The 22,806-nt window shown below is 37.0% G+C and overlaps 1 protein-coding gene across 13 annotated transcripts in view; it reads left to right on the forward strand.

The window, feature by feature from the left end:
• Mga (MGA, MAX dimerization protein) overlaps nucleotides 1–22,806 on the forward strand; it is a 150,136-nt gene that overhangs the window by 68,594 nt on the left and 58,736 nt on the right. For all 13 annotated transcript variants that reach the window (XM_013512579.1, XM_013512576.1, XM_013512582.1 and 10 more), the window contains exons 3-5: nucleotides 16,233–17,175; nucleotides 18,144–18,222; nucleotides 18,321–18,416. In XM_013512579.1, the coding sequence (XP_013368033.1) occupies nucleotides 16,233–17,175; nucleotides 18,144–18,222; nucleotides 18,321–18,416 (1,118 nt within the window). The remainder of the gene's footprint in view (nucleotides 1–16,232; nucleotides 17,176–18,143; nucleotides 18,223–18,320; nucleotides 18,417–22,806) is intronic.

Here is a 22,806-nt window from a genome sequence, read left to right on the forward strand (position 1 = left end):
TTTTTTGGTTTTTCTCCGGTACCAGGAACCGAACTCACGACCTTGCACTTGCCAGGCAGGCGCTTTTGCCGCTGAGCTAAATCCCCAGCCCAAAAAAAGAGACTTCTTAGAAAAATGAAATATAGGAATTGCTTATGAAATTCTCCCACAAAGATACTTTATTCATACTGCATAAAGTTACTTTTTTTTTTTGAAACAGGGTTTCTCTATGCAGTTCAGGCTGGCCTTGAACTCACTTTGTAGCCCAGGCTGGCCTTGAACTCGCAGCAGTCCTCCTCCCTCAGCCTCCTGAGTGCTGGAATTACAGACATGCGTCCCCATGCCTGGCTGCCATTTTTGATAGTATAGAGAAATACACTTAGTTTTTGGATATTGATCTTGTATCTGGTGACCTTGCTAAATTCGCTTATTAGCACAGTTTGTTGAAATGCAGCTGTATTTATTTGTGTATGTATTGGCTTCTATGCTACAGTGCAAAGTCGAGTTACAATACTGTGTAGATTTCAAAGCTTAGAAATTTTTGGCCTTAATAGGAAAAAGTTTATCAACTCTTGAATTGATTTTAGATCTCTTTCTTAATATAGAGTCGATCAAAAAATGTATATACACTTTAGGAAAAGAAAAATTAGTATAAATATTTCAATATACATCAGACGTTGACTCACAGTAAATTGACTGCTTTGCCCACATACACATTAGGATTTTCATGATGTCTCAGTAACTTTATGTTTGTATGTATGACTTGTTGAGATAGGGTCTCGCTGTGCAGTTCAGGGTCTCGCTATGCAGTTTAGGCTGGTCTTGAGCTCACTTTTTAGGCCAGGCTGGTGCCGAACTCACAACAGTCCTGCCTCAGCCTCCCGAGTGCTGGGATTAGAGGTGTGTGCCACCATGCCTGGCTTAATAAATTTAGTATTAAAATATTTATACAAGTTTTTCTTTTCCTGAAGCATGTATACATTTTGGGGTAGACTTTGTATGTATTTAAAACTAACTTAGATTCTGAGCATTACTTTAGAGGTGATATTTCAGTATGCTATTGATTAGTTTAATTCCATTGTTGTAAATGAACACAGTGACTTAAAATTTTTGAAATTAAGTTTGCTTTATTGGCTAACACTATTTTCATTGATACTCCATGCGTGCATATTGGAAAGAATGTATTATAGACATTTTGGATGCAGTGTTCTTTAAAGGCTTAGTTCTTCTAGTTACTAATTTTTGTTTGTATTTGTGCATGTCGGTCTTATCAGTTACTGAGAAAGTTGGGTTAAAATGCTGTATCCATTATTGTTGTGGATTTGTCCCTTTTTTTTGTTTTGTTTTTGGTTCCAGGAATCGAACTCAGGACCTTGCACTTGCCAGGCAGGTACTTGTGCCGCTGAGCTATATCCCCTGCCCTTTTGTCTCTCTTTTTAGTACTGTAATTTTTCTTTTTGAAAGGGGTTCTTATGATAGCACATGGCTGTAATCTCAGCTTCTGGGGAGGTTGAGGTAGTGGAATTGCAAGTGTGGGCCCATCCTGGGCAATTCAGTGCTTTAGTGAAATTATCTCAAAATAGACCCTTGCCTAGTATGTGTGAACCCCTGGGTTCAATTCCTGATGCTGGGGAGGGGAAGGGAGTCTTGCTGTGTTGCACAGGCTGGTCTCTTGGTTTTTTATTTTTTTTATTTTTTGGTATTGGGAATAGAATTTAGGATCTTGCGTTTGTCAGGCAGGCACTTGTGCTGCTGAGCTATATATCCCCAGCCCCAATCTCTTGTTTTTTTGAGACAGGATCTCTGTAATTCAGACTGGCCTTGAATTCACTGTGTAGCCCAGGTTGGCCTCAAACTCATGGCAATCCTTCTTCCTCAGCCTCCTGGGTGCTGGCATTACAGGCATGTACCACCATACCACTATAGGCTGAACTCACAACAGTCCTGCCTTAACTCACTGGTTCAGGTGATCATCCTACCCAATCTTCATAATACTGTACTTGGGACTAAATTTTGGGTTTAAGTATTTCGAAGGTGTATGTTTTTAGGATTCTTCTGTCTTGCTGATGAATTAGCCCATAAATTTTTTTTTTAGCCCATAAAATTTTTATACTGCCCTTGTTTATCTCTGATAGTACTCATTTTAAGAAATTTTCATTTCTTTGATATTGAGCCATGTTGGCTTTTTTCTGATTAGTCCTCCATGATTTATCTTTCTCCCTCTTTTTATTCTCAGTGTATGATCTTGAGTTTAAATAGCTTTTACCTACTGTTTTTTTTTTTATTTATTAGTACATGTTTGCAGTACGTAATGATTACAGTCATTGTGGGGAATTGGCACATGTAAATAACACATTTCAGTTCTCCGCCCCCATCCGTGTTTAAATTTTTTTTTTTTTTTGCCAGCATCAGAGTTTTAAAATGTTTTTATTTAGTATTTATCATAAATACAGATTATTGGCCACACTAACAGGACAAAAAACCCCATATAAAACACATAAGATAATTACACTCTATATTCTTAAATACATTGGCCATGCTAGATTGCAATAACTTTTTTTATTGTCTTTTGCTTTGCATTTTATTTATATAATGTGTTTCTCATGTAAGAGAAACCATGGGATATTTAAGCTTGTTGTCTGATTTACTTAATATTATGGTCTCAAGGTGCACCCATTTTCCTAAATGATTCATGTTTATTCTTCTTTATGACAAAGGTAGTACTCCATTGTGTAAAAATACCAGTTTTTTAAATCCCTTTATCTGTGGATAGACATATAGGCTGCTTCTAAGATTTAGCTATTAAGTGCTGCTATGACCGTGGGCTCATGTGTCATTGTAATATATCTTTAACTCTTTTGGGAAGATATCTTGAAGGGGAATAGCTGAGTCAAATGAAATTTTTATGGAATTTTTATTTTTAGTGTTTTGATTAGTCTTGCATTTTAGTTTTTTTGATTCCTTTTAAAGAATCTCCAGGGGCTGGGGATTTAGCTCAGCGGCAAAGCGCCTGCCTGGCAAGCGCAAGGTCGTGAGTTCGGTTCCCGGTACGGGAGAAAAACCAAAACAAAACAAAACAAAACAAAAACAGAAACAAAAACAAAAAATCTCCAAACTGATTTCCATAGTGGTTGTACCAGTTTACACTCCCACCACCAATAAGAAGGGTTCCTTTTTTCCCCCACAGCTTCTCCAGTATTTTCTTGATGGTGTCCATTCTTGCTGGAGTGAGACAGAATCTCAGTGTTATTTTAATTTGTATTTCTCTAGTGACCAATGATGTTGAGCATTTTTTATGTATTTATTGGCAATTTATACTTTTCATCTGAGAAGTGCCTACTCATTTCAGATGCTCATTTTTTAATTGGGACTTTAAATTTGGGGAAGGGTCTAATTTTTTTTTTTGAGTTCTTTATATATTCTAGATATTAGTCCTTTGAGGAAGTAGCTGGCAGTTTTTTTTCTGTTCTGTAGGTTGTCTCTTTACTCTGGTGGTTCCTTTGCTTTGCAGAAGATTTTTAATTTGATGTGATTCCACTTTCTGATTCTTGGTATTCTTATGCAACTGGGGTTCTGTTCAGAAAGGCTTTGCCTATTCCTGTGTAGTCAAGATATTTTACCTATTTTATCTTCCAGCACATTGTTCTTGTGTTAATGTTTAGATCTGTGATCCATTTTGATTTTAGTTAGTGCATGGTGAGAGATGCGGGTCTAGATTCACTCTTCATGTGGATAGGTAGTTTTTCCAGTTCCATTTGGTAAAAAAAAAGAAAGAAAAAGGAGGCTGTCTTTTCTCCAGCAAACATTTTTGGCTGTTTTGTCAAAGATAAGGTAGCTGAATGTTCCTAGGGTTGCTTCTGCATCTCTGTTCTGTTCCATTGATCCACAAGCCTGGTTTTTTGCCATACCATGCTGTCTTTATCACTGTAGCTTTGTAGCATAACTTGGAAGTCCAGGACTGTGATGTACCCTGCTTTGCTCTTTTGCCCAGAATTGTTTCTTCTATTCTAGGTCTCTTCTGGTTCCATATGAATTTTAGGATTACCTTTTCTAATTCTCCCCCTGCTGCGCCTCCCCCCCTCCTGCCCCAGGAATTGAACTCAGGACCTTGCTCTGGCCAGGCAGGTGCTTGTGCCACTGAGCTATATCCCTGGCCCCCTTTTCTGGTTCTATAAGCAATGCTTTTTTTGGCATTTGATTAGGATTGTGTTAAATCTGTGTAACAGTTTTAGCGGCATGACCATTTATATTTGCTTCTGTTTATCCAGGCTGGGGACATCTTTCCATTTCTGATGTCCTCTTTGATCTCCTTTTTTGGAGTTCTGTAGTTTGCATTGTAGAGGTCTTTCATTTCCTTGGTTAGGTTAATTCCTGAGTATTTCATTTCTCTTGGTGCTCTTATGAAAGGTATTATATCCCTAATTTCTCTCTGAGTTTATTACTGGTGTATAGGAACGCTATTGGGTTTTGAGTGTTGACTTTGTATCCTACTGTGCTACTGAATTTGTTTATTAGTTCTAGGAGTCTTGGTGGAGTTTTTGGGTCTTCTTTGTAGAGGATCATGTGACCTGCAAATAATGATTATTTAATGTCTTCCTTTCCTACCCATATCATTTTTCTTTCTCTTGTATAATTGTTGTGGCTAATGTTTTGAGAACTGTATTGAACAGGAGTGGTGATAGCAGACAAGGACTGGTGATAGCAGACATACTTGTTTTGTACCTGATTTTAGAGGGAAAGCTTTCAGCTTCTGTCCATTTAGTATGATACTTGCCATTGGTTTTGTCATAGATGGCTTTTATCAGATTGAGATGAAGATCTTTATACATATTTTCTTCAGGGTTTATATCATGAATGGATGTTGGATTTTGTCACATACTTTTCCTGCGTATATTAAGAGGACCATGAGAATTTTGTCTTTGCCTCCGCTGCCTGTCTAGAATGAATCCTATTTGTTCATGATGTATGCTCTTTTTGATGATTTGCTTGCTGCATTCTATTTGCTGGTATCTTACTGAGATCTTTTGTATCATTGTTTACTAAAGAGGTGGGCCTGTGGTTCTGTTTTTGGTTGGACCCTTTGCTGGTTTTGAAGTCAGGGTAATGCTTTCTTCCAGGAATGACTGGTAGTATTGCTTCTTTTTCATTTTCATTAAAGCATTTGAGGAATATTGGCATTAGGTCTTTTCTAAAGGTCTTGTAGAATTTGGCAGTGAATCTGTTGGCGCCAAGGCTTGGCTTGGCTTGGTTTTGTTTTGAGACCATGTCCAGCACTGGTCTTCTGTCAGCTGGTAGTTTATTTATTTTTATTTTTTTTTTTACTTCAGATTCATTGACTGATTGGATTATTCAGAATTTTTATATCTTGGTTCAGCTTTTGTCATTTATATGTATCTAGGAATCTTTCCATTTTATTAGAGTGTGGTTTCTCAAAGTTGTTAACTAATGATCTTCTGGATTTTGGCAGAATCTGGTGTGATTTTGCCTTTTTCATCTCTAATTGCATGGATTTAGGTCTTTTTCTATTTGGTAGATTGACTAAGGTTTTGTCTGTTTTGTTCATTAAAGAACCAACTCTTTGATTCCTTGATTATTTTTCTTTTTTCTTTTTTCTTTTTTTAGGTTTCAATTTCATTAATTAGCTGGGTGTGGTGGCACATGCTTGTAATCCTAGCACTTTGGAGACTGAGGCAGGAGGATTGCTTGAGTTTGAGACCAGCCTGGGCTGCATAGTGAATTTAAGGCCAGCCTGGACTACATACTGAGAGACCCTGTCTCAAAACAGAATCTTTCCCCCACCGAAAAAAAAAAAAAAACCAAAAGAGAAAAAACCCTAATTAATTGCATTAATTTCTGGTCTGATCTTTATAATTTTACTTCTCATACTAGTTTTGGATGTGGATTAGTGTTTTTCTAGGACCTTGAGGGGCATAATATTAGTTTATATATTTGAGATCACTCTTTTTCTCATGTAGAAATTTACTGCCACAGACTTTCAGAAAGGTTCCCATAGGTTCCAGTATATTGTAGTGGCATTGTTGTTTGATTATGGGAAATAATTTCTTTCTTAATTTCATCTGTGACTCATTGATTATTCAAGGGGGTATTGTTTAAATTTCTGTAATTTCTGTGGTTTCTTTTGCCACTGATTTCTGATTAGGTGGTCATGAATTTCTTGAGGTGATCCTTATCATGAAAATAAAAATATGCTACTTCTCTATAAGTTTTGAGAGATAGTTTTGCAGGATACATGAGTCAGCATTGGAAGTTGTTATCTTTTAGGGCTTGAAACACTTCACTCCAAGCCCTTTTTCCCTTTAAGCTTTGTGTAATTCTGATGGGTTTACCTTTATATGGTTGCCTTTCTAACAGCTTTAAAGATTTTGTTTCTGTGGCGAACTTCTGGTACTTTGAGTGTTAGGCAGCATGGAAAGGTGTTCTCTCTCTGTGTCTGTCTGTCTTGTTTGTCTCTTTTTGTTTTTTTGAGACAGTATCTCTCTTTGTAGTCCATGCTAGCCTTGAACTCACTGTGATCCTATGCCTCAGCCTGAGTCCTAGGATTAAAGGCATGAACTACCATGGGCCACGACCATAAGAAAACCTTCTTTGTTGGTATTCTACATGCCTCACTTTTCTGTATGTTTATTTCTTTCCCTATATTTGGGAAGTTTTCTACCATTATTTCTGTGAGTAGCATATTTTTATGCCATTTGTGTTGCCTTCTGATTTTTCCTTTATTCATTACTCTTAGATTAGTCTTGTTTATGTCATCTGTCATTTGTTGAATCCATTTTTCATGTTCTTTGTTGCTTTCAAGGTCTTTGAAGGCATCATCTCTACTTCTGAAATTCTATCCTCACATTTGTTGCTTTTGCTGCCCATATTTCATACAGTTTTTAATCTTCTGGATTTCTCATTGAAATTTTTTCATGGGTTCATTCTTTGTTATACTGATCATTTATGTTTTTTATTGTTTTGTTTAGCTCAGCTCACTTTTTATTAGTATCTTCTGAAAAATCCTGGTTATTTTCTGTTTGTTTATATCTTTTCTGATCCCACTAAGTACCTCTTTGATTTGTTTTCTAATCTCCTCTATTACCCTTTCGAATAATTCAGATGTTTGTTTTATGCTGTTCTGCCCCTTTGGTGCCCACTGGATTGGCTTTGAGGAAGTTGGGGGTTTGGGAAGTATTTTGTTGCCTTGTCTTCTCATGTTTTTGTTTGTTTAATTTTGTGCTGAGGCTTGTGGATGCTTATAAAGACTTTGTTGGTAGTATAGGGATTTCTTTAGTCAGTTTTCAGTGATGTACTTTGGCTGTGGTTCAGTATTGTCCTTTGCTTAAGGCCTAAGATCTGACCACCTTGGTTAATTTGGGAGGGGAGGATGTAGTGTAATTAGCCTAACACCAGACTTGTCTGTGAATGTACTCTAGTATTAATGTCACAACAGTAATCTGGTGGTTTACAGAGAAATAGCAACAATTATATGGTCTTCTGTCAGCTGGTAATATCAAGCAAATAAGTTACAATGTTTCATGCAAGACAAATTGGATATTAACATACCATAACAACCAATTATGTACCATCCTTGACCCTAGAGAAGAAATCCACAGTTGTGGTGTAAACATTAAAACACTCCAGGTGTTGACTTACAGCTAATGTATAGTAAACATGACAGCTAAATCTGCTAATGTTAGAAAAGAGTTCAGTAATTTAAGAGAGTTAACTGTAGAAAGATTTATGAAGCTTTATGGTTATACTATTAAAGGTAAAGAGTTTGGAAGCAGGACTGCAAGAGGAAAAGTTTGAAGCCTTAAACTATGATTTGAGAGAAGTGATACAAAGGATCTTATGGGGAAATAGAAGCATGTTTATAGAATTAGGTGAATGTAAGAGAAAAAACTGATGAGAAATAGAAGATAAAGGAAAAGGAGAAAAATTATATAGGGAGTAAAAATAAGAGATAAAAAATTAAAAGGGTGAAAAATTAAAAGGAAGAAGAGCAAAAAATAAAAAAATAAGATAAAAAATAAAAAGCAAGGAAGATGGACAAAGGAAAATTCCCCAAGCCCTAATAAGCTAAAAAAGAAAGGAAAAAAGAAACCAACCAAAGACACAGACACTGAGTTAAAAAAAAATTTTTTTTTTTCTTTATGATTTTGAAGTTTGGTTTTCTAGCAGGATCTACAATTTTGGAGTATCCAAGTCAGGACATGTCCTTGCTCATGCCAGTAGATAAATAAGGCAGTTAGAACCCAGATCTGTGCTGGATGCAGGTACTAGCAGGCAGTAGGATTAGGGTAAGGGCATCAATGCGGTGACTTTGAAATCCAGAGAGGTGGCTGAGCCTGGCCTCTGGCTATGGGGATGGAGTCTGTCTTAGCTCAACTTCCCAGCCTGAGTGTAGGTCCCTGACCAAGACTGTCTCTGACTAAATCACTGTGGGAACATAACTCTGGGAGCCCTGGAGTGAAGCCATCCTGTGGTGGCTCTGAGTTCTGGGTTCAAATAATCAACCCTTCACTGGAGTGGTGTCCAACGAAGTACTGTTTCCAGGTATATCTATTAGACAGGAGTCACTCACAGCTGTTGCCTACCGAAAAACTTGTGAGAGCAAAATCCCATGTTCTTTCTGCAGCTCACAGCACCTGGCGATCCATTCCACCACTTCGTTTCTCCTTGAAGACCTTGAGTCCTCAGCTTTCACTTTGTAGATTTGGTCTCCCTTTCCTGTAAGTGAAGAGCTAGGAGCCAAGGAGAAAATGTATACTGTCCCGTCCCTTTTCCGCATTGTGTTCTGCCTCTTCAATTTTTCTGTTGGTTTTAATTTTCCTGTCAGATCCTTCATTGTTCCTGGGGAATCTACTTCTCTCTTTTTTACTTCCCGAAGTTGTTATTTTCCAGTGTCTGGATTCTAAATTTCAAAGAGGCTGAGTTGTTGCTTACCACTCTGCCATTTTCCTAGAAGACCTCTCATCACTGTCTCATCTGTCCCCCTCTCCTTCCCCTTCCTCTGTTTTCCCCTCCCCCTCCTTTCCGCCCTCCTCCCCCTCCTTTCCACTCCCCTCCCCTATTTTCCCAGATTTCTTCTGTCCTCCTCCCTCTCTCTCTACCTCTACCTCTATCTGTATCTTTCTGTCTCTCTATCTTCTATCTTCTATCTTCTGTGCAGTTCAGGCTGGCCTTGAACTCACTATGTTGTTCATGCTGGCCTCAGACTTGCAAGGATCCTCCTGCCTCAGCCTCCCAAGTGCTGGGATTACAGGTGTGCAGCACCACCGTCTTTTTTTTTTTTTTTTTTAAAACAAAGTCTCACTGTATTTCAGGCTGGCCTTGAATTTACTGTGTTGCCCAGGTTGGCCTCAGTCACAGCAATCTTCCTGCCATAGCTTCCTAACCGCTGGGATTATAGGTGCCATGCCTGGTTTAAACTATGATTCTTGATCTTGCTACGTAGCCCAGGCTGACCTCAGGATCTTGGTGATCCTCCTGCCTCAGCTTCCCAAGTGCTAGGATTACAGGCGTGTGCCATCATGCCCAGCAACTATGACTCTCTTAAATAGCATACATGGAGACTGATTTTTAAACTATTTTATTCATTTACATTTAATTTATTATGAATGTGGCTGGGTTTTGAGAATGCTATGAGGTATATATTTTTGTCCTGCTGTTTAAAAAAAGTGGTTGTATTAGTATACGTAGTTCTCCATAAGATATTCTTCATAGGTTGACTGGTGTAGGAATCAGAAATTCTCTTTCAAAGTTCTGGAGGCTGGAAGGTCCAAGATGAAGGTTCTCGCAGGGTTTAGTTTCTTCTACCTTCTGATTGTGTCTGCACATGGTGGGGATAGGTTGGGTCTTTCAGAACCACAGTCTTATTTATATTAATGTTCCTCCTTATGTCATTTTTACCTTGGCTGCTTCTTAAAGATTGTCTTTCCACAGTACAGGTTAGGACTTAAGCACTTAGGGGAGACATGATTCAGTCAATAGCAGTGAAATTTATATAGAAGTTATAACAGTATACAATCTTCTTAATTTATCAAGTACAGTTTGAGTTATAAATAACCAGTGTACTTACACAGTATAAGGTACAAATCTTCACATGTTGTTTTATTTGCATTAACCAGTTAGTAATCATGTATAGAAATGTTACACAGCTGGCCAGGGTGACACAAGCCTGTAATTCCAGTACAGAGAGGCTAAAACAGGATGATTATAAGATCAGGCCAAAAATTAAAAAAAACAGAAAACATAGAGCTGGGGAGTAGTTCAGTGTGAAGATCTTGGATTCAGTCCTCAGTAGTGACCAGAAAAGGTGAGATAATTCCCATGCATAAAATCTATCTTCCCTATTAAAAATATACAGTTCAGTGGTTTTAGCATATTCACACAGTTGTGCTGCCATTACAGTGTTATCTCTATTCAAATGCTTTTGTTTGCAAAACAGTTTGATTTGGAAACAGAAATGTATGGAAAAATTTTGTTTTTGTTTGTGCATTCTGCATCAGGTGACAAACACGACCATAGCCATCTTTCCTGTATGAACATGAACAAAGCCATCTTTTCCAGAACCATGGAATGAATTAAGTTAATGAATCGAAGTACCACTGTACTACAATTAATTTTAGAACATTTCATCAGCTCAGAAAAGAAACCTCCTGTCCTGGGTCCTTATTTGTCCTCAGCTGTTTTCACTCATATGTGTCCTTTTTGTCTTTGTAGTTTTGGCTGCTCTCTACATTTTTTTTTTTTTTTTCCTCCGGTACTGGGAACCGAACTCACGACCTTGCGCTTGCCAGGCAGGCGCTTTTGCTGCTGAGCTAAATCCCCAGCCCCTGCTCTCTACATTTCTTATAAATGGAATCATATAATAGATGACACTTTGTGCTTGGCTTTTGTTTTTTCACTCAGTGTATAATGTTTCCAGAGTTCATCCATGTTGTAGATTACCGTGTCTGTACCATATTCTTTTTTATTTTCAAATAATTTATTATATAGATCTTGTCATATTTTATTAATATGTTAATGAACATTAAAGTTGTTTCTGCTTTTTCGCTATTGTGAATAATGTTGCTGTGGATATTTGTGATCAAGAATGTGTGTGGACATTTGTGTTGAAAAGATTCTTCAATTCCATTGGATCTGTGGCAATTGTCAATCAGTTGATATAAATAGGGACATTTTTTTCATTTGCAATTATATTCAGTTGATTTGTGTATCTAGGCTTATTCTGTATTAGTCTTGATTACTGTAACTTTGCAGTGAATTTTGAAATCTTTGAGATCTTGGAGAGCTTTATTCCTCATTTTCAAAATTGTTTTGGCTTTTTGGCTGTTTTCTTGTATTTTCAGTATAAAACTTAGGGTCAGCTTGTCAATTTGTGTAATACACAGAGGTAAGATTTTGGTTGGGATTGAATCAAATCTATAGATTAAGGATAATTGCAATTTTTCCAATATTAAATGTGATATTTATCCATTTATTTAGGTTGTATTCTTGTTGGTGTTAGGCATGGATTTGTTTGCTCATTTCTTTTTTGACATCACTTGCTTTGCTGAGGGTAGGTGGTGTCCTGATGTATTGCCTTGGTTAGCCTTGAAGTTATGAGCCTCCAGCAGTCATCCTTCACCCTCAAGCAGGGATTACCAGTGTGTGCCATCTGCCTGGCTTTAAAAACTGTTGGCCTTGGATTCTGCAGTCTTTCCAGGTTCATTTGTTCTAATAGTGTTCTTTTGATTTTTTTGAGACTGGATCTCACTATGCAGTTCAGGCTGGCCTTGAGCTCACTTTGTAGCCGAGGCTGGTCTCAAATTTGCAACAATCCTCCTGCCTCAGCCTCTGGAGTGCTGGGATTACAGGCGTGTGCCTCCATGCCTGGCTTTTAATAGTGTTTTAATGGATTCTTCAGTAATTTATATATATGAGAGTATGTCTTATTTGACTAGGTATCATTTTGCTTCTTTTTGGTCTGGGGTGCCTTTTATTTTTCTTTTCTACTCCTGGTAGAAGTTCTAGTATAGCTGAATAGAAATGGTAAAAACTGACATTCTTATTTTTAATCTTAGGAGGTAGTATTTATTGGGCAGTCTGAGTTCTCTTGGGCTCTCTGAGTGTGTTCAGTCTCTTCTCTTCCCCCTCCTTTCCTCTCTTCTGTCTTCGTGCCTCCCCCAGAATTGAGGATTGAACCCACTATACTCTACCACTAAGCTGTATCTCCATCCCTTTTTTAAAATTTTGAGACAAGTTCTTGTTTAATTGCCTGCTGATCTTGAACTTCTTACTCTCCTGCCTTAGCTTTCCAAGTAACTTGATTACAGACAGACAGCACAACCCCTGGTAGTATCTTCAGTTTTAAAGGTCATTTGTGTTAGAAATAGACTATTACTTTAGTTTGATTTTTTCCTTTAATTATGTTTTATAGTTAAACTTCATTGTCATCCAATTTAACATAATTTCATTTATTTATTTTGGTGTGATACTGATGATTGAACCCCGGCTCTTTGGACTGACCTACATTCCCATTCCTGTTTTTTGTTTTTTTTTTTCCCCAGCCCTGTTTTTGAGACAGAGTCTCCCTAAATTACCTATTTACATTTCCTGCTTTAGCCTCCTAGAGTGCTGGGATTATAGATTTGTACTACCATGCTTGGTTTAACATAGTATAGCATCAGTATAGGAAGTGTATTCTCATTATTATTTCAGTATAACATTGTGGTTTTGTTTTGTTCTGTTCTGTTCTGCAGCTTTTCAGGTTTTTCCCTTTCATCTTCAATTTTCAGCGTCTTGACCTTGGTGTGCTTAGGTATGACTAGATTTTTACTTATTTATTTATTTACTTATTTATTTAGAAGGGGTCTGGCTGTATAGTCCAGGCTGGTTTTGAACTTACTGTGTAGCCCAAACTAGTCTTGAACTCATGGCAGTCCTCCTGCTTTAGCTTCCTGAATGCTGGGATTACAGGCATGTGCCACTATTCCTGGCCTTGTTTGCTTTTTTAAGACAGGGTCTTGCTATGCAGCCCAGGCTGGCCTTGAACTCAAAATCCTCCTACATCAGCCTCCTTAGTGCTGAGATTATAGCCCTGTGCCACAGTGGGCTCTCCTTAACTTTGTTCGTGTTGTTTGCTGAACTTCTTGTATATGTGGGTTAAAAATCTTTCTTTTTTTTTGGTACCGGATTTCGAACTCAGGATCTTGCACTTGCCAGGCAGGTGCTTATGCCACTGAGCTATATCCCCTGCCCAAAAAACTTCCTTTCGCTTTTGAAAGATTTTTCTTTATTTGGCATTCAACTATTTCTGTACTTTCTGTCATTTGGTTTTGTTTTTTTTTGTAAGAATCAAACTCAGGACCTTGTGCTTGCCAGGTGACGCTATGACCCCGAGCTATATCCCCAGCCCCCATTTGAGAAATGATACTTGCTATCATTTGGGAAATGCAGCTTCTAGTATGTTAGATCATTTGTTATGCTACAAACGTGTGTCCCTTTTTTATGCCCTTTCTCTATTTAGTCTAGGTGATTTATCACTTCAGTAAATTTCAGTTAGCTATATTATGGGTGTTAAGGGCTTTTCTTTTTGTCACACTTTGGGATCTGAACACTGGTGGAGTACAGATTTTGTGTTTTCAGGCCAACCATTCTGCGTCACTGCTGCTTATTCTACTGAAGTCTTCTGGAGCATAATGGGATGATAGTAGGGACTAGTTTTATTTTTGGTCTCTTCCTGATTCTAGTCTGCCCTTACTCAGTTATTAAAAGTTTGGCTGGGCAAGACCAGGCTTGATAGTGTACATCTAATCCCAGCGCTCTGGAGGCTTAGGAGGCTTGCAAGTTTGAGGCCAGCCTGGACAATTGAGTGGGATTCTTTCCTAGAAATAAAAAGGACTGAACCTGTAGGTCAGAGCCTCCCAAGCCTCACTTAGGGTGAAATGGGGAACTTGGGGACTTGGGCTGGTTTCTAGGTGTTCCAAAGATGAACCTTTTTCTATAACTTTTTCTCACTTCACTGTGTGTCTTTAGGCATTGTAAAATGTTAAAAGCAGTAGCAGTTTCTAGTCAACTAGAGAAGGCTGATCCCACTCCAAAATTCAGTTCATTTAATTTACATCCAGAGTTCTTCACTGTCTTTTAAGAAAACTGCTTACTTCTTTTTCATTGTAGCAGAAGTGAAGGTTTTCTGTGCTCTTTCACATTCTAACTAGACGTGGAAGTCCTCCATCGAAGGATATTTGAATAAGATCAAGAACACAAGAGTAAACTGAGTAGGTACTAAATAATCTAGGCACTTTTATATCCATTACCTTCATTAATGTTTTCTTCCTAAAATAAAGAACTGTATTAATGTTACTTCCCTATTACGGTAAACAGTGATGTAACCACATGAATCTTTACTGTTCAGGAATATGTAACAACACATTCATGGTTGCTTGTTTATATTTGAGATGAAGGTTTTTTTTTTTTGGGTACTGGGGATCGAACTCAGGACCTTGCGCTTGGCAGGCAGGCGCTTTTGCTGCTGAGCTATATCCCTGTCTGGAGATGAAGTTTTATATAAACATTGACTTTGAGTTAGTAAGCAGTTAAAAAAATTAATACTACATTAATAATGATCAATTGGTATTGGAAATTGTTAAATTGGACTAACACAAAAGTAAAGATTTGTGTGGTTGGATCATTGATTACCTTAATAGGGAAGTAACATGAATATAGTTCTTTATTTTAGAAAGAAAACATTAATGAAAGTAATAGGTGTAAAAGTGCCTACATTATTTAGTACCTAATCAGTTTACCCTTGTGTTCTGATCTCTAACTTTTTACTGCCTTGCTGGCTTTTTGATATCTTCAGTTGGATTTTTAAAAACATTTTGGGTCATGCACAGTGGCACATACTTGTAATACAAGTATTGCTAGAGGCTGAGGAAGGAGGATCAGAAGTTCAAATCCTGCCTAGGGGACCTAGCTGGTCCCCTAGGCAACCTAAATTTAGAAGTAAAAAAGTTACACTTCAAAATTTTTTTACTGTTGCTTTTGTTTTGTTTTGTTTGTAATACTGGAGATCAAACCCAAGGTGCTGCTGAGCATAGTTTCGCCATGCCTAGAATCTCAGCACTTAGGAGGTTGAGGAAGGAGAATCACTGTGAGTTATCCTCAAAAAACCTGTCTCAAAATAAAAAGGGGTAGGGTAATACAGCTCAGTAGTAGAGCACCTTGGGTTGTTTTGTTGTGGGTTTTTGTTTTGTTTTGTTTTGTTTTTTTGAGACAGTGTCTTGCTATGTAGTCCAGGCCGGCCTTGCACTCACTGTGTACCCCAGACTGGCCTTCAACTAACTCACAGTGATCCTTCTTCCTTAACTTCCTAAGTGCTGAGATTCTAGGCATGGCGACACTGCTCAGCAGCTCCTTGGGTTTGATCTCCAGTATTACAAACAAAACAAAATAAAAGCAACAGTAAAAAAACTTTGAAGTGTAACTTTTTTACTTCTAAATTTAGGGTTGCTTTGCTATGAACTATTGTACACTATTAGAAGTTGATAAGGGGAAAATGTATCGTGTTTTTAAAACAAAATTATATATTGTGTGGGTTATATATACTTTCCTTCAACTACCTTCCTTTCCTTTTATTTTAGAAGAATTAGTGGCAAATTCTTTACATGAAAAGTCAGTTAATCCATTTTAAAGTTGAAAAATCATCTGGCAACAACATTATGAATGTATTTAAAAATAATGCATACTTTAATGTGTTTAAGATGTTACAAGTTCCGTGAATTTTATCTCAAGCACAAAAGAGAAAAATTAGTTGACAGTTTGTATTCCCTATCTTAGTTTATTGTAATTCTTAGTTGTAATGGACATGTTTTTGCATTATTGTCAGTTGTTGGTGTGTTAGAGTTCATTTGAAAAATACTTAAAGGTAAATGAGCACTATATATCATGCATTTTGATTATATGATAAGAAATTTTACTTCTTTTTTAAAAGGCGAAAGATTTATACAATTTGAAGAGAAACCAGAGTAGTTTTACTTCTTTTTTAATGAAAAATTAAAAAGAATGTAAATTGTTGATAAACTGCTTTTGAGAACTTTTTTAGGTTATGCTGAGTGTTTTTGAGGAGTGGCTTATAAAATCTGACATGTTGTTTAGTTTCTTTTTTTTTTCCCCATAGTTTCAAAAATACTTTTTTTTCTTCCAGTCTTGTTTACATGGATAGTCTGTATTTTTTGTATTATTCTTAACCTCTCTTATCTCTCCAGTCTTGTTGCCAGCAATTTTGAAGACAGCTCTCATATTGCTTCATTAGATGCAAATGAAAACTTCAATGTTGTCATTAAAGAGGAACCTCTAGATGATTATGACTACGAACTTGGCGAGTATCCAGAAGGGGTTACCGTGAAACAGGAAGAGACAGATGAAGAAACGGATGTATACTCAAACAGTGATGATGATCCTATATTAGAGAAACAGCTAAAGAGGCACAATAAAATTGATAACCCAGAGTTTGATCATTCATCTTCTAAATGGCTACCAAGCAGCCCATCAGGTGTTGCTAAAGCTAAGATGTTCAAATTAGATGCTGGAAAGATGCCAGTAGTCTATTTGGAGCCTTGTGCTGTCACCAAAAGCACAGTGAAGATTTCTGAATTGCCTGATAACATGCTTTCCACATCTCGAAAGGATAAATCTATGTTGGCAGAATTAGAGTATTTGCCTACAGACATTGAAAATGCCAATGGAACTGGCTTCTGCTTAGGCAAGGAATCAGAAAATGGTCTTAGTAAACATTCACCCGATCTCAGAGTGGTGCAAAAATACCCTTCACTTAAAGAGCCTCAATGGAAATATCCTGATATATTTGACAGCATTAGCTCAGAAAGAATACTTGACAGTTCAAAGAGTTCTGCTGGGGACTCATTTTCAGGAAAAGAGGATTTGGGCAGAAAGCGAACAACTGTGCTTAAGATTGCAACAGCCTCAAAGACTGTGAGTGCTAACCACAATGTCTCTCCAAATGTCCATGGAAAAAGAGGAAGGCCTCGAAAATTGAAGCTCTCTAAGGCAGGGCGACCACCTAAGAACACAGGGAAGTCTTTAACTTCTACAAAGAACACCCCTGTAGGCCTTGGGAGTACCTTTTCTGATGTGAAGCCCGATTTGGAAGATGTGGATGGTGTTCTCTTTGTTTCCTTTGAATCAAAGGTAAGATTGTAATTTTCAGCATTCTTTCTAAGGCGAATTAGTTATTTTTGAATTGTATATAGGCTGATGATTAACTAGGATCTAGTTTTGTGAATGTATTAGTTGGTGAGGGTATGTTTGGGGCGGTTATGAGTGATGTCTTTCTAATGTTTGGTTTTGTTGATAGGTATCACTTCATGTACTTTGAATAGATTTTTAAAAAGTGTGTCTTTTTAGATCTCAGTTTGTGATGTTTCTCAGTGTGTGAAACTACTTTTGTTTTTAAACTAGGTCTTACTGGAATTCTCGTCATTATAAACTTTCAAAAGGCATAGAAATACATGAAAAGTTAACTGACTTTTGGAATACTCTATTCTCATCACTTGGTCAGTGGTAGTAGTAGAGTAGTATTGTAAAACCAAATAATAGTCTTACTAACTCTGTTGTCTTATACCTTGATAATTTCTATTTATCCTACTCTCCAAATAGCTATTTTTTAGACTTTTGTAATAGTCTAGTCTTTCCAAGTTGGCTAAACAGATGTTTAATTTTTTCTATCTGTTCTTTACTTCCTTTTAGCTGCCAAGTAAGCGGTCTTTATAGGTTCTGAGAAAGCAGTATGCAAATTGGTATAAATACAGTTTGAGGTTAACTGAGTATAACATTCACATTTTTTTTCTCCCCCTCACTCCTTTCTGCCCTAGAGATCAAACCCAGTGCATCAACCATGCTAGGCAAGGACTCTTATCACTGAACTGTATTTACAGCCCCCTGATATTAAAGTAATGTTAATATAGAACATTTAGAAAATACAGGAAAAGTAAAACAATTGTTCCTGTTCCATGCATTGGGAGTTGTCAGTGTAAACATGGTGGTATATTTCTCCTGGTCTTTTTCTTTTAAAATCCTTTTAAAATCTTTTTCTTTTTAAAACTTTTACTTAAAAAGTTTAGAATTATAATTATCTGTGTTATATTTTTAATATATAGGAAGCTCTAGACATTCATGCAGTTGATGGAACAACAGAAGAACCCTCTAGTCTTCAGGCATCAACCACAAATGACCCAGGTATTACATGATACATATTTCTGATTTAGACTACAGTAGTGGAATACACCACATGTATTCTTCTGTATTGTATTGTTTTGTCATTATTTTATGAATAGGTTGCCGAGCAAGAATTTCTCAGTTGGAAAAGGAATTGATAGAAGATTTGAAGTCCTTGCGGCACAAGCAGGTGATACATCCTGGTCTTCAAGAAGGTAATATTCTTTAAAACATAGCTCAATTTTTTCTTTTATTCTTTCTTTTCTTCTGCCCTTTTCCCTCTCCCTCCGTTTGTTTATTTTGTTTTTTTCTTCTCCCATCCTTGGTTTTATTTCTTTTAGCACCTCTCAGTTTGCATTTTTCTTTTTAAGGCCACAGATGTTCCCTTTAAAATAAAAGCACCTGGATCAGATTGGATCGGATCGGGTCTGTCGGTCTGTCTGTCTGTCTGTCTGTCTGTCTGTCTATCTATCTATCTGTCTATCTATCTATCTATCTATCTGATACCAGGAATCAACTCAGGACCTTGTGCTCTTCAGGCAGGCACTGTGCCGATGAGCTATGTCCCTGGCTCATCTTCTTTATCCTGATAGCTTGTGTATAGGAAAAAAAATGTATGAGGTAAGAAAGTGATAATTTTTATGTTCATTCATGTATAATGGTATCATTTGTGTAGCATAATATCCTTCCCCATCACTCATCATTTTACCTTTGCTTTTATGGTTTTTTTCTCTTGGAGGAGTGGGTCCTATTTGTCCTTTTGTACGTAGTAATATATTTGGGTGTTGTGTAAACAGAAGAAGCCAGGCTCAGTGGCACATGCCTGTAGTCCTAGTACTTGGAACTGGGGCAGGAGAGTAGAGAGTTTCCGGCCAGCTGTGGCTACATAGTGAGACCCTGTCTCAAAGAAAAGTACAAAGCAAAACAACACAACACAAAACAAAACACACCTTTTTTTCTCCTCTTGTGTAGAAGCAAACACATTTTATATATTGGATATATTGCTGGGAGTTTAGGATTTTAATTCTTTTTTTTTTTGGTAATAGATTACTTTGATCTTGATTACTTCCTTTTTTTTCTCTTTTTGAGACAGGGTTTGACTATGCAGTTCAGGCTGGCCTTGAGCTCACTTTGTAGCCCAGGCTGGCCTTGAACTTGCAAGGATCCTCCTGCCTCAGCCTCCCGAGTGCTGGGATTACAGGTGTGTACCACCATACCTGGCTACTTCTTCTTTTTTAAAATAAATGATAATGAAATCTGTAGTTAGATTTTTTTTCTGTTTGCATCATAATAAAAGGTTGTAGATGAGGCCCCAATTTTTAATATATTACATCTTTGATTTTAGGTTTGTTTTCTGGGGATTATTGGGTTTTGACTCAGTTTTCTTTTGAGAGGTGGTCTAGCCTTTTTATATTACATAGTAGATCACTTAGGTGAGAGTCTAAACATTAGAAGCTCTGAAACAAAAGATTGACTTACAAATTATCATTCAATTACTAACTCAAATGGTAATGAAGAACTTTGGCCTTAATAGTTAGTGGTTTGTGTGACAGTATGATCTTAAAATATGCAAGTCCTAATCTCAATCTAAGTGATAAGGACTGGATACTGTAAATTGTAATGGACGCTAGTCCTGCTAATCACAGTGTTTACTATTATTTATCATCAGCTGTCATATGTGCTATTTTATTTAAATGATCTCTGACTTTCCTGTATCAATTAACCTACCATCTCCCTGTCTATTTTTTGTTATATACTGTACTTAAAATTTTTTTGTGAAAATAAACAGTGTAATTTTATTTAAATTTTAAAATTGATTTTATTGGTACACCTTTTTTTTTTTTTTTTGGTCTTTTTGAGATAGGGTCTCACTGTGTATGTGTAGTTCAGGCTGGTCTTGAACTCACTTTGTAGCCCAGGCTGGCCTCGAACTCAGCAGTGATCCTCTTGCTTAGTCTCCTGCGTGCTGGGATTACAGGTGTGCGCCACCACGCCCATCCTTGGTACACTTTTGATATACATAAAGATCACGTTCATTGTAGGGAATTTGTACCTGTATATGACACAGCTTGATTTTTCTTTATTTCCCCATTCTCCACCCTTCCCTTCAGTCCTTCTTGCCCTCCTTAACAAAAGCTTTGTTTCCAATTTTTCTTTCTGTTCTTTTTTATACCTTATCCTTTCCTTCTTTTCCTCCTCCCCACTCCCTTGTTTTCCTTCCCATTTGGACATTTTCTTCCTACTGCCCAGTATCATTCATTTTGGTTCTTATTTATGCTTTAGTTTGTCACCCAAGAGAAACAGTGCAGTTATTAAACATGTGTCTGATTTATTTCACTTGAAAGTATGGTCTCAAGGTGCATCCATTTGCCTAAAAATGTCTCAAGTTTATGCTGTGGTTCTCTCTTTCAATTGAATCCTTCTCTGGTAATGGGCACTCCCAGGAATGAATTTGAGAGTGTTACTTCCCTTTCAATTTCATTAGAATTCGAGGACTAGTGGGATTAGAGCTTCTCTAAAATTTTGTAGAATTCAGTAGTGAATCCATCAGGACCTGGGCTTGTCTTTCTGGTAGTTTTTTTAATTCTTCAATTTTATTGACTGATACTAGATTATTAAGAATTCTTATATCTTCTTGATGAGCTTTGGTAATTCATATGTAGCTAGGAATCTGTCCATTTCTTCTGCATTTTTCATCTTACTAGAGTACAGATCTCAAAGCAGGTATTGATGATCTTCTGGATTTCTTCAAAATCCAGTGTGATTTCATCCTTTTCATTCCTGATTGCATGGATTTGAGTCTTTTCTTTCCTTTTTTTTGAAAAGTTTGGCTGATGGTTTGTCTTATTTAATCTTTCAAAGAGCCAACTCTTCAGCTCACTGATTATTTTATTGTTTTCTTAGTCTTAATTGCAGTAAGTTTTGGTCTGATCTTTAAAATTTCCTCCCTTGTGTGCGCTTTGGGTTTAACTTGCTCTTTTTTTAAGAAGCTTAAGGCACAACCCTTGTTTAATTATTTGAGATTATTTTTCCTTCCTTCCTTTTTTGGTGAGTACTAGGAATCAAACTCAGGACCTTACACTGTGCTGTGCTGCTGAGCTATATCCCTAGCCCACTTGCTCTGTTTTTCTCATCTGACTACTACTATAAATTTCCCTCATATGGCTGCTTTCATTGCATCACATAAGTTCCTAATATGTTGTATAGACATTATCATTTAATTGTAGAAAGTATCTAATAATTTCTTCCTTAATGTCGTCTCTGACCCATTGGTAGTTGAAGAAGATGCTATTTAATTTCCATGTGTTTAAGGAGTGTTTATGGCTTCTTTTGCTATTGATTTCCAATTTTATTGCACTATGATCTGGTAATATGCATGGAATAATTTCAGTGCATTTATTCAAGCATGTTCTGTGGGCTAGTATGTGGTCTGTTTTGGAGAACGACCTGTATGTACCTGAGAAGAATGCTTTGGTGTAATTCATATGTAGCTAGGAATCTGTCCATTTCTTCTGCATTTTCCATCTTATATTGTTGTGGGTTGGAATACTCTGTACAGAGGTTTGGTTCAGCTCTGATTCTTTGTTGAGTTTGTCTAGTTGATTTGTTTGTGACAGTAGAGTATTGAGCTCCTCCATTACAGTTCTATTAGTGCTTATTTGATTTTTGAAGTCTATTAATGTTTGTTTTATATAGTTGAGTGCGCTTATATTTGGCGCATATATATTACAATTGTTATCTCTTCCTCTTGGATCCCTTTACAAATACGTAGTGACTTTTGTCTCTTCTGATCAGTCTTGGCTTGAAATCTACTTTTTCTGCAAATAAAATAGCTATCCCTGTTGTTTTTCCAGGTTCCTGAATCATGGAATATTGTTTCCATCTTTTAACTTTCTGTGTATGAATTTCTTTTTTAATTAAATGTGTTTCTTATATGCAGCATATTGTTGGATCTTGTTTCTTTTTTTTTTTTTTTTGAGACAGGGTCTTGGTATGCAGTTCAGGTCGGCCTTGAACTCACTTATGTAGTCGAGGCTGGCCTCAAACCCAAGGCACTCCTGTCTCAGCCTCCCAAGTGCTGGGATTATGGGCATGTACCACCACACCAGGCCCTTGGGTCTTGTTTCTTGATCCATTCTACCAATCTGTTTCTTTTCTTTGGTGAATTGAGACCATTTACATTCGTGGTTATAACTGGTATATCTTGACTTACCTTGTCATATTATGTTCCTGTTGTTGATTCCTGTTCTTTCCCCTCTGTTTAATTAATTGCCTTGCCTAGTAGATTCATTTCTATTGAGATTCATGGAATTGTCTTTTTCTGTGATGTCCTTCAGAACTTTTTGGAGTGCTCATTTGGTTGTTACAAGTTTCTTCATGGGTTCTTTATCATGGAAGTATCTTATTTCTCCATGGATTTTGAAAGATAACTTTATAAGGTACATCAATTTGGGTTGGAGGTTGTTTTTCTTTAGGGCTTGTAATACTTTATTCCAGGCTCTCCTTGACTTACTGGTTTAAGTTGAGAAGTCTTGTGATTCTGATGGGCTTTCCTTTATAGGTTATAATTTTTTTTCTCTTAACAGCTTTAATATTTTGCTCTTA

This window comes from Chinchilla lanigera, unplaced genomic scaffold (genome assembly GCF_000276665.1).
Source record: "Chinchilla lanigera isolate Chin_1 unplaced genomic scaffold, ChiLan1.0 scaffold00015, whole genome shotgun sequence".
Lineage (NCBI taxonomy): Eukaryota > Metazoa > Chordata > Mammalia > Rodentia > Chinchillidae > Chinchilla > Chinchilla lanigera.